At 37.0% G+C, this 14,302-nt stretch overlaps 1 protein-coding gene across 8 annotated transcripts in view; it reads right to left on the reverse strand.

The window, feature by feature from the left end:
• The window catches only part of GRM5 (glutamate metabotropic receptor 5), a 246,884-nt gene that overhangs the window by 57,344 nt on the left and 175,238 nt on the right, over positions 1-14,302 (reverse strand). For all 8 annotated transcript variants that reach the window (XM_019286772.3, XM_019286771.3, XM_019286774.3 and 5 more), the window contains one exon: positions 4,764-4,999. In XM_019286772.3, the coding sequence (XP_019142317.3) occupies positions 4,764-4,999 (236 nt within the window). The remainder of the gene's footprint in view (positions 1-4,763; positions 5,000-14,302) is intronic.

Here is a 14,302-nt window from a genome sequence, read left to right on the forward strand (position 1 = left end):
TTTCAGTGCCCTCTATGTCTTGTTTGTGGCTGACCTTTGTCTGTGATGACCCAGCCTCCATAATTTCCCTTTGTTTTCTACTTCACTTATTTGAACCACAGTATTTAATGTCAGGACCCTGCTGTACCTGCACAAGTGACCCATCAACTCCTTCCAGATTCTTGTTCCCACTCTTCCTTTACATGAAACTGCTATTTTTTCCTTAAGTCTGTAACCTTTGCCGATCAAAGCAAGATACTGCACTGCTTCAGCAGCATCAGCCTCTATTTATTTACTTTTATTCTCTATCACTTAGATCACAGATGCTTGGGATGTGTATTCTGGTATTGCTCTGTGTTTGAGTATCCCCATAAAAAATGTTGCTCCATTCCTGCCTCTGGCTTTTTCACAACATGGGAAAAATAATATCACTTAACAGTGCAGGCAAAATAAATAATTTAACAGACTGGTAAATGTAATAAATATTCTTCTGCTCCTGATGACCTTGAGGATTTATCTTTTTCCGCCACTGTCCATTGAGCCAGAGCTTCACCACATAATTAGCTAATGTTGGGTTTTGCTTCTGCTTGGTGTTAAGATGGATTTTTAAAACACCCTCACCAGTATAAAAAAGTACTAGGAATTAGAGGTGGGAACTCTGTCTGAAAGAAAGCATGCACAAAAATATCTAGTCTTCAAAGGTCTTAAGACAATCAATACCAAAGGATTGGATTAGCCTTTTGAGACCTGAAGGTGGTCGTTGACTTGAGTTATTCATCCGGATCAGCTTGCAGACCTATTTATGAACTTCATTGAACTATGGTCATAGATATTAAAAAAATCTCTGACTGGTGCTAGAGGTGAAACCAAATCCAAATCTTGTAAAATTCCTAGTGTTTGGAGGCCATTATATGTCTCCTTTTACACATGCATTTTAAGTTCTTTGTTCTGACTCTTGTTCTTTAGAGGCGGCTTGTAGCAGATCTCCTGTGGCATGGAACTGATTACACTGAAAATCAAGTCAGATAAGTCTATGAACGTCTCACTTTCTGTAGTGCTCCAGCTGGGCAGAAAATCAATGTTCTTAGCAATGACAGCAGTGACACCCATTTGGATTAAGCAAGTATGTTCTAATCTGCAAATGAAAAATGAGCTAGATGCTGAAATTTTCATCTCAGTGGGAACTAAGTGTACGCGAATGGGTGGAAACTTTTTAGTGCTTAATAGAAATGAATAGAGAAAAACTTTTTTTTTATTGTTTTTTGGATTCTCTTTGTTCAGCTGATTTCATAATTTTATTATGTATATCTTACTAAATCATGTATTCCTTAATAATAATACCTGCCCTGAACCTGTCTATGAATAGCTTATGTTAAAAAGTGAGAGAAACACTCTTAAGTCACTGGAGATGATTTCAATGATTTATGACTTCTTGTATTTTCTGTCACAGAGTTAAACTTAGCCTAGTATTCTACTAGGCAGGCTTCATCAAAGCAAATGCAGAGATTTTAACAACTAAATTCATAGCTGGTGCACAGGTGAAGCCAGTTATTACTTAGATTTCAGCCATATCTTCCTGTGCTTATCTTCTTACTGAATAAACTTGATTACACTTCTTGCCATTCTTTATGTTTTCATGATAACACAACTGGATTACAGAGAACAATTAATTTTGTTTCCCACTAATATAATGGTTATTTTTTTTTATAAAGACACATTCATTTAATAATGACCTCCTCTACTAATATCATAATACAGTTCCATGTTTATCTTTTTATCATTATTACAAGAAGTAAAGAATTGCTTGACTTTTGATGTAAAAAATAGGTTTTGATTTCTCTCCAGCATTTCTCAATAAACTTAATCTCGTTAATTGCAATCCTGAGAAACACCTTTAGCTTGATTTTTTTTGAGCGTTTTGGGTTTTGGTTTGTTTTTTTTTTAATGCAGCTTCTGGAGACGACCATGCATTTATTTAGATAAACTAAAAGATGTAGACCTGTGAAATAATTTTCTTACCATGTGAAATCAGAACCAAAACTAGTTCATCATCATGCAGAAACTCTTAGGACAGTCTGTGAAATGCTTGTGACCATCGAGGGCAAGTATTATCTTTACAGTTGTCTGAACTGAGGGAATTTAGGATTCACAACTTTGAGTACTTGATATAAGCAAATAGAAATATAGGAATTGAAGAGACATAATTTTCAAGTTCATATGGGTGATAGGAAATGAGGCAGAAATAACAACTACCATGCCAATTTCAAGTATTCATGTTGATTTTGATCTTAAACTCACACCATCAAAATTTCTCACTCTTGCAAATCTTAGTGAATATATTTATGTCTTTCTTGCTGGTTAATCCACAGAGTTGAGTAACTTTGAGTTTCTTCACTTTATCCTACACCTTTGTCTAGTTTTGGAGCTATTGTGGGAAAACCAGCATAAGCATCTTAGCACTTATGGCACAAAATATGTCATTAAGTAAATCTGCATGCCATCTTTCAGGCCAAACTTTGAATTTTCTTTATATGAATTTTGACTGATGGTCTAGAAAAAAATCAAAACTATAAACCCAAGTAATATGATGAATAACAACTTCCTATGTGAAGACCCTGATTAAATGGACAGTTTTAACTGACTGCCGAGCATAATGTTGTTAACCTGGCAAATTACACAACTGAATTAGCATTTTTTGCCCTACAGCAACAAGAAAGAATTAAAGCTATTATAATCTGGTTTTTATTCTTTTACTATAGCCATCATGGTCCAGCATTGAATATTACAATAAAACTGAAGAAAAGGAAATTGGAGCAATCTAATTGGAAAATAGTCTTTTTCTCTAGTCATGATTTGAAAATCAGCAGATTTGGATTTTTGCACTTTCTTTTTTGTGTCTCTGACATTCCCAGCTTTAAGGAACCTATTTGAGCTGTGGTTCTTTGTGAGAAAGCTTCCAGCCATGAGTGCTGCTCATGCCAAATTAGTCAAGCTTTACAATTAAGTTATCTTATATCCATGACTGGGTGACATCATGTATGAAATAACATCTCCCTGCACCCCCATGATAATTTTTCTGTGCTGGTGAATTTTATTTTAGGCACCATAAAAGACTCTCTAGGTACTTACATTTCATAGTTACCAATCTTTCATACAAAACATAAATTAAATTCTCGCATTGTTGGTAAAAGGTAAGTTAAAAAAGAAACCAGGAAAAATCAAACTGATAGGTTTTTTACATGGCACACTGATGGAAACCAGGTCTTTATTAGCCTACATCCAGCTATGCCCACTGCACTGACAACTCAGGAAACAGGTGCACATTATCATGGGGAAATCAATGAAGTTTGCTCCTCAATATGCAGTACCTGTCAATAGTGCAAATAAAACCTGTCTCAGACTGTGTTGGGTGGGTAACAGCACAAAAATAATGAGAAAAGTCAGATGGATGCTGAAGGTGTATGCTGAGATTTTGGGATTTCTAGATTCAATTTACATCTCAGTCACCAACTTCCCCTGCAACCTTGTCCAAATCAAAAGAAAGACTTATGATCATTATGTGGGATTTACGTAGGGGTTTGTATTGTGTAAATCCAAGACTCTGATCTTTAAGACATTTCTTGCTCTCGTGTGTGGAAGATATTGATATTTTTAGGAGGGAAGAACCCTTGGGGTTTAGAGCTGTGGTTGGACTAAGGCCCAGCACAGCACCACCTTACTCCCAACACTAACAGGATACCCATTGTATTAGTGATATCTCAAGGGTCAGAAATAGTGAAAAATTTGCCCAGAGAGTTTCAGACAATGAGAAGGGGCTTGTGAACCAATCCTCCTAGCCTCAAAGAAAGGACCCTGAACAAAGGACTCCTTCCAGATAGTCTGGGTCTTCTTGCTGAGGCACTGAGTTGTTGGTTCCTGCTGTGTCTCTTGTCATTTGACTGGTGCCACGGGTCCCCATGCCCTTTAGAATGCGAGGGATGCACGCCAGTTCACAGCCTCTTGCCTCACATCACAATCTGCATTTTACACACCAAAAGAACTGGGTAAATGCTAATTCCAGTGAGACTACAAACTCAGGGACTTCTCACTTAAAAAGAAGAGAAAGACTGAGCCTACAGAGCATGCAGACTAATTAGTACATTAGACAACATTAGCATTGCTTGGCATTTCATGAAATAAAGACCAATTAACAGAAGTAATAAATAATAAATAAAACCCCAACAAAATCCCAGAAAAATGTACCACATCTATCTGTAGAGCAGAAATGACAAATTGATGTTGGTGTTTCTGCTAAAATTAGTACAATAGAATGAAATAGATCAGCTCAAAATGGCACATCCTGAAATGATCCATGGCTGAAAGAAAACCTAATGGCATCTTTCAAATCACCTAGTGTTTTATCAGAAGTTCACAAATCATCACTGCCATAAGGGCTTCAGATAACTTTTAGCTCTCTCGTTGCTCTTGTGAGCCAAAGCACTATGTCTAGCTCTGCTTCTGAAAAGGCACATTTCGTGTTTTGCAGCATTTTTGAAAATGTTTACATGCCTATGGAGGTGTAGTTTTTCAAATATAGAGAGCAGTTGGGTACTGAAGCACTATCTGTTTCTTTAGAAATCTGAATACTTTTAAAATTGTGCTTTTCATCATTTTGAAAAGAGCAAACATTGCAATTATAGCTTCTTTTTCTTCCAACCCAATTCAGTATTTCACCAGACCATGCTGCATCAGACCAGACCTTCATTCACACGGTTTCACACAGCAGAAGTAATAAATTCACTTACTTGTGCAAGTCTTGTTGTATTTAGGGTTCTCTTGAGGAAACCCTTCCAACCGGCACTGGAACCTGTGCTGCCAAAATTCCTGAAACCATGGATTTCGATGATTGGTTTCTGGCCGAAGCTGTAGGTAGTAATCATCAAACCATTTCACATCTGGAGACTGGAGCTTGATCGTTATCCCACCAACAGCTTCGTTCTGGTACCCTTCTGTCACGTCATACCTGTCTGCCCAGCCATCACTACAGGGGTAATGGAAAAAGTAAAACATTAACCATTCAAAGGAATAAGAAAAGAGCTTTCTTAACACTGAAATTTAGAGCCTAAGAGCAAACACACTAGGAGTTGTGATTCTGAGCAGCGTATTGTAAAGCACCTGTAATTCTTCTCGAGGAATAATTCAGTGTTTTACTTCTATTTGCTTGACATCAGCACCTTCTACTTATCTATTCCACATCCTCCACGTCAGGTAATTGAAACAACACTAAAAATCACACATCCTGAAATATGCTGCGTATAAGTGCATCTCTGCATCACTTAACCTCACTGAGCTCTGGGGTGAAAACCTTGGATTCAGCATTTCCCTGACACTGGGTTTACACTACTCTTACCTGAGAGGACGTGACTTTGAGGACAGGACCTCTTACTGTGCAAAGGGCAGGACTGTGTTGCAGGCCATGTCCATACTTCTTGATGGAGCACGGCACAAAGAGCCCAAAGCAAGTCTTGAAAGGGCTGGCACTGCTCAAGCAGAAACACTGAGATAACATGGCATTGCATCTGAAGCAATAAATGCTCTCTGCAGACATGACTAATGAAGCTGGGCAGAGCATTATGCAGACCCAGGTGTTGCTCCTATTTCTTGGTTGCTTGTGGCTGGAGCTTTATGGAGTTGTGTGATACTGTACTGCACACAGAATTTTAATCCCCTTCTGTTAACCTTTCAGCTTGCAACACTCTAACCACAAGGAGAGAGAAGTAAATGAAAACCCCATTCAAACAAAATGTCACAAACTTCTCAGGGTAATTTCTCTCTCCCCAGTTTCACAATGGATTTTCTTGGAAGTACTGGCATTTATGCAGTTTCACTCAGCACTAAAAATGTACATATCTCATTAGAGCATTGCAGATTTCTTCTGTTTTATCATGAACATGATATTTCAGTTTTTCCAAAGCCCCAGGTCTTACAGTTAGAATCTTGTAGAAGGATCTCAGATTACACTTTTCCCCCCTCTAAAAAGTCACTGATGTTGACTATAGAGAGCACCGTTAAATCCTAAAAGTTGAGTAATTGAAGGATAAAAAATAAGCTCAACTTGTCTTATTTTAAAACATCATGATTTGTTTACAGCTAGCCCTTCTGTAGGTTAGTCATACTATAAGTGATGTAGGTGACCTTTATGTGTGTGGATCTGTTGTTCTATTTTGATCATTCACTTCCTGTCTTAAACTTTTCTCCTGTACTGCAGAGCAGGCAGGAATCCTGCTGCAGACACTTGGTTCCCAGCACATTCCCTATGCTGTGCACTCAGCTGTCCTCACACAGAGCAAAAGCCCTGGGAGAGTGACTCCTGCGCAAGACACTGTTTCAGCAAAGCCTGGACTCTTGACTACATCTTCTTAGAACAGCTGGAATGTCAGTAAATAGCAGCTTCACCAAGGGGGAAAGTAATATTCCAGTGTCTGGAATCAAAATGAAGGAACCATTAAACATGATTCAGATTTCCAATGCACTGATTTGCTCAGCACAGAAGAGTAAAATATTCATTCACAAAAAGAAAAAGATGATCATTGCTGCTCAGCTTGAATGCAGCACTTGGAAAATTTACCTTCCACCTTAGGGATGAACACAGGTGCTGATGTTCCCAACAGCACTCAAGAGGCTCAGTAAGACAAACACCCTCCACATCCAGGAGTATTTACTGGACAGAGTTAAAACCTGTTCTGGGTTGTTTTGTGATAAAACCCACAGAAGGTGTTTTAAATTTATGACTGATTCAACCTTTCCTTTAAAAGATTCATCTTAATCTTTGGCAAATTTTTAAGTGGTTTTATCCACCCTCATAAAACCTGACAAGTTTTTGAATGCAGGAAGCGATAGGTTTTGTAGTGTGGGATTTTTTTTAAACCGGGTAGAATTTAAAAGAATTAAAGCCATGCTGTCAGTATTCCATCTTTATGAGTTGTCTCAGAGAAACCTAGAGAAAAGCTTGTTTTCTTGTAATTAATTTCTTTATCCTTTTCAAAGGAACAGTTTTGTAGATCTAATCCAGCAGGGTGCTGTAAAATTTACAGTATTACTTTATGATTAGCTATCCCCTCTAAGAAGATATGCAACAGAGATAGCATTTTATACCTTTAAATTATTAAAAAAGATGGAAATGACAACTTCATATTACCTAACCCTCCTTCTCAACTTTTCTGCAGGAGAGCTTCTTATTTCAACAGAGCTGCTTCTCATTCAAATAAGTATGTCAGCTTCGCTACTTGAGCAAAAAGCATTTAGGAATGTTATATAAAACCTACTCAAAATGTGTATTGTACAGAAAATGATGTAGAGATAACAAAGCCTCTGATGAACAAAGTGGAAAAGCAAATGCTAAACTACTATCCAAAAGCTTGTAAAAGTGAGTAGGTAGACAGGGTAGAATGAATACATAAAAAAGCTAGTGGTTAATGACAGGGATAAAGGGTGAACCAAAAAGTGAGAAGATGATCTAGAAAACAGGCTGGATTTAATTAGCTGAAGATTTATAGCCTGAAGAACCAAACACAATACTAGCGGAGAGGTCCGATATTTGTCTTCAGGTCCATCAAAAGCATCAGCAAAAAGATCACAAATTGTTTATCATATTGACATAAGCATTCAGGACCTGAACTGAAAAGAGAAAGACTCATCTTAGGCACCAGGAAAGTTTCCTCACAGTAGAGAGAATGAGGAACTAGAATAGCTTGGAGAGTCTTAGGAGTGTCAGAGAGCAAGATAGACAAGCATCCATCTAATATAAATGTCCCTGCCTTGGTGGAGGGATGACAGTAGGCTACCTGACTTCTTGACATCCACTATGCATTAGTTTATGTTGAGATTTGACACATCTGGGAATGATGATTGCATAAAACCCAGCAGATTCGAGCAAAAATACAAAGAAAGTTAAAATAATACCCCTCCTTCACAGCTTCCCCAGCTTCTCACAATATTTTACCTTACTTATTTTTACACAATTCATATTTTTGTATTTTTTCTCTCTTTGTAGTTGCTATGAGAAGCAACAAGCAAGAGAAATTTATTTAGGATAAATCATGTGTTAGACTATACACACAGTTAATTCACGTGATGCAGTCAGGGTAGGCAGGAGTGTGTATTGGGTCAAAATTACTCTAAATGGAAATGAAACTGTTTTATCTCTCTTTTGCTGGGTGAAAGGAAGGTTTTTACATCTAATCCCCAAGTAACACTATCTCAGTATAATTAAGATAATCCTTTGAGGTTTCAAAACAGAAAAGAAATTCTATGTTCCCTAATTTAGACATTTTGGTTGACAGTCTGAAGTAAACACAGGCTTGGCAGTTTAAGGCCACTTGCTCAGCTTTGAATATCCATAGCATTAGTTCTGTAATATTGACCCTATATTTAAGACTTGTTACTTCCATAGTCCAAATCACCTTTGTCATGGGAAATGAAACTACAAAATCAATAAGTCAACAATAAGATATCATGTTTGAACAACTGCAAAATGATTTGCACAAACTGACATGCCTACACACTAAATAGACATGGATCTTATTTTTAAATATTACAAGTTTTTATACTGTTTAATTCATTTCTTAAATCTCAGCTATAGAATTTATAATATTGGTTTCAGTGAATATTTTCAGATTCTTGAGAAGCCTTCTAAGGAAGTTGGGAAATTCTGCCACTTTTTAGGGACAGCTGGACTAAAAAAGGTTCAAAGAAGAAAATGCTATGTTGAAAAAGGATTAAATAAAAACTACAATTGATTATTTTTCCATTCAGTACCACAGTATCCTTCAAATACAGCTTCAGATTTAAGTATTCCTGAACAGTGCCAATGCCTGTTATGGTTTTGTCTCATTCCATGCAGTATCCTGACAGAGTTGGAACTTTACTGTTCAGAGAATCAAATGTGTAGAAAACAATACACAGTCTGTGATTTGAAGACCATTAACTATAGACTGCCTCAAAATTTAGCAAGAGCATATGTTGGATACTACAAGAGGGGCAGAACAAACAGGTACACTGTGCAAATTGACAGTCCCTAAAACTACTGCAACCCTTTTCAGTCACTGTTTTCTGGATGTTTGACAATCTACTAATTTTAATTTTATTGTACTAATAAATTAGGCAACAGTGAGTTGTAAATACAAATTGTATGTTTATTGCTCACTTAAAAAAAATATATTATCGCTGATAAACTATCAAGGTATCAGATATATACTATCAAGATCTATCCAGTATTATTAAGAATATACTATCAAGATATAAAGATTTTTTGGGAAATAACTAAATAACTAATTAGGATGGTGGAGTTGCCTGCTCTAGGCTGTTGCCAGTCCTGGGTGGAAGAATGTAGCAGGGAGAGGTCTAATGCTAAACCAACTACAACTGCAATCTGGTGGACATCCAGAACACCAGATGGAAGACATGTTTCTGCAGCAGATCCTCCCCTTGTTACCTGATGCCCTGTCTTTTTACCCCAGTGTTATAGAGCATAGAAAGCTGCAGAGTTGTCTACTAATTTGGTCCATTAAGTGATTCACTACACTGAAAGACAGTTTTCAGTTGTTGGCTCTGGACAAACAATGATCAATGAAACGTCGTGAGTCAGTACCAGTGAGCTGGCAAATGTAGCTTTATGATTCCTGTGAAAACTGCATGGAAAATTTAGCACATATTCTAAACCTCTGTTTCTAAGATTAGACAAAATACTAAGAGACACGTGTACAACAAAAATAGACTCCCTTTTGCAAACAGTTCTACTTATTTTCTACATTGAAAATGCAGCAGGGTCTTGGAATCAGTTGAGCTGATTTCTTTTTCTCCTAAGTCCCTTTCAAGCTATAGCTAACGCTATTACAGTTAATGAGTGCATTTACTAGGCTGTAGACTGGTCTTTCTTTTGTTATGCAAAAACCTGTTTGTAGGCAGGCCACATAATGATGATGGAAGCTGCTGTTCTGCCCACATCTAATCACTCTCCTGCCAAAAATCTGACCGATAGCATTTGAAAATATATTTCTCCACCTGTGTAGGAGCTTTTGTCTAAACGGCTGTCTTTAATTTTCATTTCACTGTATTTCTCTGCTCTTTCAAGGTTTTTTTCCTATATTTTAAGAGTTCTAAAAGTATTAAAGTCTCCTCACGCTCTTCTCAAAGCACTATTGGTCTTTCAAAGGTAAATTTGTTTGGTTAACATTGAGGGGAGGGTGGAATAGCTTTTGCTGAGCAGCTGTAAACTGTTGCATTTAGATGAGTTCATTTTATAATAACTGCATGCAGTAAATTCTTGTTTTGCTGCCTGGCTTTTTTTAGATTGCAGACCCCCATTTTTTTCTTCCTTTTGATGCATATTATAGAGACAAAATAAATTTAAGTGTAATTCAAAGGAAATAAATTTCCTGATTATTTTTAGGCAGTATGGCACACTGTTTTCTACAAGACAACAGCTAGAAGAAGTAGCTATGCAGTGAATTTGGCAGATACCTTACACAGGGGATTATTGGTACTAATTACTTGCTGAGTATCCAAACTTCCCCAAGCTGAGAAAGGTTGTGATGGCAACTTGAGGGATCGGTAGCCTATAGCAACATCTAATTTGCATGAAAACAGAGAGTTTTGCAGCTGTGTTCATCTGTAGTTCAGAGCTGCAAAGTAATTCAGCCTGACTGTATTCGGGTGTACAACAAAATACAATTTCCAATGTGTGATTCCTATTTCTTCACACTTGAAAGATGTCAAAGTTGATCATTCTAACTGAAGTTAAATCCATAAATATAAGTCGTATGGGGTGTCTCTGAATTGAAGAGAAATTTGCCTGAAAGTTACTCCTGAAAACACCAAGAATACAGAAATTGTTCAGTATGCTCTCTTGATTCGCAAATAATTCTTTCATGAAGAGAAGGAAAATATTTGACATATTTCCAAGAAGAATATTAGACAACTTGGTTTTCCTAGGATTAAATGTAAAGTTGTGCTACAGTTTAAGTCCCTTACTTTTTTACTGCATTCACTCTAGATCAATTCTTTGTAAAGGTTCTGAGGTTTGTGTAGACTGAATAAACCCAGTTGTATCCAACTTTCCTTTGATGAGATGTTTTCTAAATTTGCTGTCACTCAGGGTGGCATTCCTCCCGAAGTGTCCATCTGGTCCTTGTCCCTGCAGACTCAGTGCTACCTTGGGATGCTCTGATAATGCTGACAGTGTCAAGGACATGACTTGGGTGCTGCTGTCAGTGAGAATCAAAATGAGAGCTCTGTGGGCTAAAGATGAGAAGGCAGTGATGGAGTGTGCTGTTGTGATCCATATAGATGTAGGGATGTAGGGATGTCCTATCCAAAGCTAGTGCTTGTCCACATTCCCAGCAAGCAGTTCCCACACTGTCTCCAGTCTCCTCCCTAGAGCTATCAGGAGAAACTGATAAGCCTTTAATAAGGGGCAGGGAGGGAGGAGAAAGCAAGCTTTTCATGACAACATATTGTGAAAAGAGGAGTAGAGAGCATTTTTCTTCAGATTTTGCATTAAATAAGCATGGTCAAAAGAGAGTAAAACCAAAGGAAGGGATGTGCCCTGTAGGAAAATGTAAAATGTGTTTGGGAACTGGCCATCAGACATCAAGGACTGCTTCCATCACTGCTTTTTTACAGGGTAAAAAGATTACTTCATATCCTTGAAGTGCATTTTCAAAATATGGCAGCAGCTTTTCTTTTCAACGGTATTAATGCTGTTGAGTCATATTTATAATTCACTCTAAGCTCCTCAAACTGTAAACTTCTCCTAGTGACAGCCTAAAAGCCACCAGTTACATAATGTCAGCAACAGCAGAAAAATAGGAAAGGAAAACAAAATGGTTCATGTCTAAACCAATTTCATATGTAATTTTACTGCAAAAATACTGATTTTTATCTCCTCCAGAATGCCAAACTTCAGGATAGCTTCAGGGCACCAAAAAGTCCATTGCTACATAATATCATGTAATCTACAAAGCCTATATAAACAAATATGAAAAGAAGTCATGAACAGAAATTAGGGCTTGGGAGAAAAAATAAGCGAATACCTACTGTCTTGACATGCTGTCACAAAGCTAGTTTCTGTATATCCCATGGATCTGGAAGGGAAATATCTCTGGGATGACCCTGAATGCAGGAAGATCCTCAGTTTGTTCTACAGCAGCACAGATATAGAAACCAATGCTGCATTTCTTCTCATGATTGCTTGCATTGATTCAGAGGATTTTTCATTATGTCAAGTCCACCAGGAGAAAAATAACCTATTCTGAACCAGAGTTATCTTATGATAATAATTTACTGAGGCTGCCAGTGATGGAATGATTCCCCATTAGACATCCAGCCACCACTTTCAGGGATATGCTACAACAATCTTTAAAATAAATTCAAACACAGACACAAATGAACAGATAACTGTGATAGCCTTACTACTTTAAAATATTTCAGAAATGGGCAAAAAAATGGTTTAAGTGAAGCCATTCTACACTTGATAGAAAATCTAGCACATATAATCATATGATTTATAAATGTATACATAAATATATATTTATTTCTCATGAGCATATTTACAGGATTTTTAGCCTGAAAAAAGTAGCATGCAATAGAGAATGCCTCATGTCTGTATGCCAGCTGTCATGTGCTTTTAACATGTATTCATGAAGTTATTAAACTATGCTATGAAATGTAATTCAAAACAACACTTGCGGTGTTACCTCTTATTGTTTCCGTAGAACAACATTTTCAGTAATAAATAATATACTTAATGTATAAACAACAGTATGAGTAAATCAGTATAAATGAACATATCCAGGTAGTCTACAGAGGAATAAACATTAGACAAAAATGAGTTAAAAATTTAGACCACACAAAATAAAATTTAAAGAAGCATAAGTACATATATTTCAGTAGTTACTCTTAATAGCAATGCATATGTTAACACTAAACCTTATTACTTTGGAGAGAATTTGTTTATGACTAATCAGTAACTTTGTGGTGAACCTTTGAACACAGAACAGAAAGGCAAGGGTGATATGTTAACAATATTATTTGTATTTTAGAACGTATTTTAAAACCATGCATACCTAGAAAGGTTCCACTGGTCTAATAGCACAGAGGTAAGCAGACTATTACTTTCTAAAAAGTCTTAAATCTCCAGAGTGTGATGTATGCTCTAGTAAATCTAGAGGGGCTAATATAAAATTTCTAGTCGTACAATACATAACAAAGTCTGCCTGTGCAAAAGTTTTAAAATGACAGATGTTATGTAGGATTTTTTTCAGAGAAAGAATAAGTAATTTCAAGCCCATAAATGTTATAATTAGCACAAAATTAATCAAAAATACAAATACATTAATATTCACAGTCCCCTAGGGAATCAGTAATTTCAGTAATTTTTTTAACATCCTGCTCAGCAAAAAGAGCCAAATATGGCAAAGGAAACCAAGCTATGACACAAGCAGTGTAAATATACTGAAATTCTCCTCCTGCTGAAATCAGCTGAAGCTTTACCACTGACATCAGTCAGGACTGCCTTGTGCTCAGATCAAGATATATCCCTCTAATTGCTTCAGTGCCTGCCCTCAGACAATATGTGTGATGACTAGCTCATGCCTTCCACTCACATTGGTATTAGCCATGGATATACACAGAATTGAATTATAGAGCAGCTTTATAAGCCCTTCATCTTCTAAAGCCCAGTTCAGAATAATTTAGGTGTCATGAGTTGTAAACATGACGTTCTTTGAGTCAACTGCTTGAGGAAGTAGGCACACACTCTCATGACTGTCAGAGAAAGAACATCACTAGACAGACATTGTCATCACAGGAAGAGACTGTGTCAAAGGCCGTGCAGCCTGACTGTGTCTTGCTTTGCAGCATTCAAAACTGCCTTATTCTTGAAAAGAGTGTGTCACATTAAATGTGCCGCCACCTCAGGGCTAAGATGCAATATGTACATCACAAGATTTGAGAAGTCTGGACAAAAGGATTTGTCACTGCAGCAAATCACAAATCTCTTACAAGAATCAGAGCAAGTTGACACAGGGATATATTTACATCTTGGTGGCACAAAGTAATCTGAAAACAGAGTGACATCCACTGTTATATTTTTTTAAGCAATTTGGTCTCTTTGGAAAACCTGGTCTAGTGGAAGGTGTCCCTTCCAACCCAAGCCATTCTATGATTTTATGATATCTTTTGCAAAAGCAGTTTGTATTTCTCATTTCTACAGACTTAGAACCATCATTTTCAAAAGCAAATGCACATCTATGCTCTCAACTAATTTTACATCAACTACTTGAGT

This window comes from Corvus cornix, chromosome 1, assembly GCF_000738735.6.
Source record: "Corvus cornix cornix isolate S_Up_H32 chromosome 1, ASM73873v5, whole genome shotgun sequence".
Classification (NCBI taxonomy): Eukaryota; Metazoa; Chordata; class Aves; order Passeriformes; family Corvidae; genus Corvus; species Corvus cornix.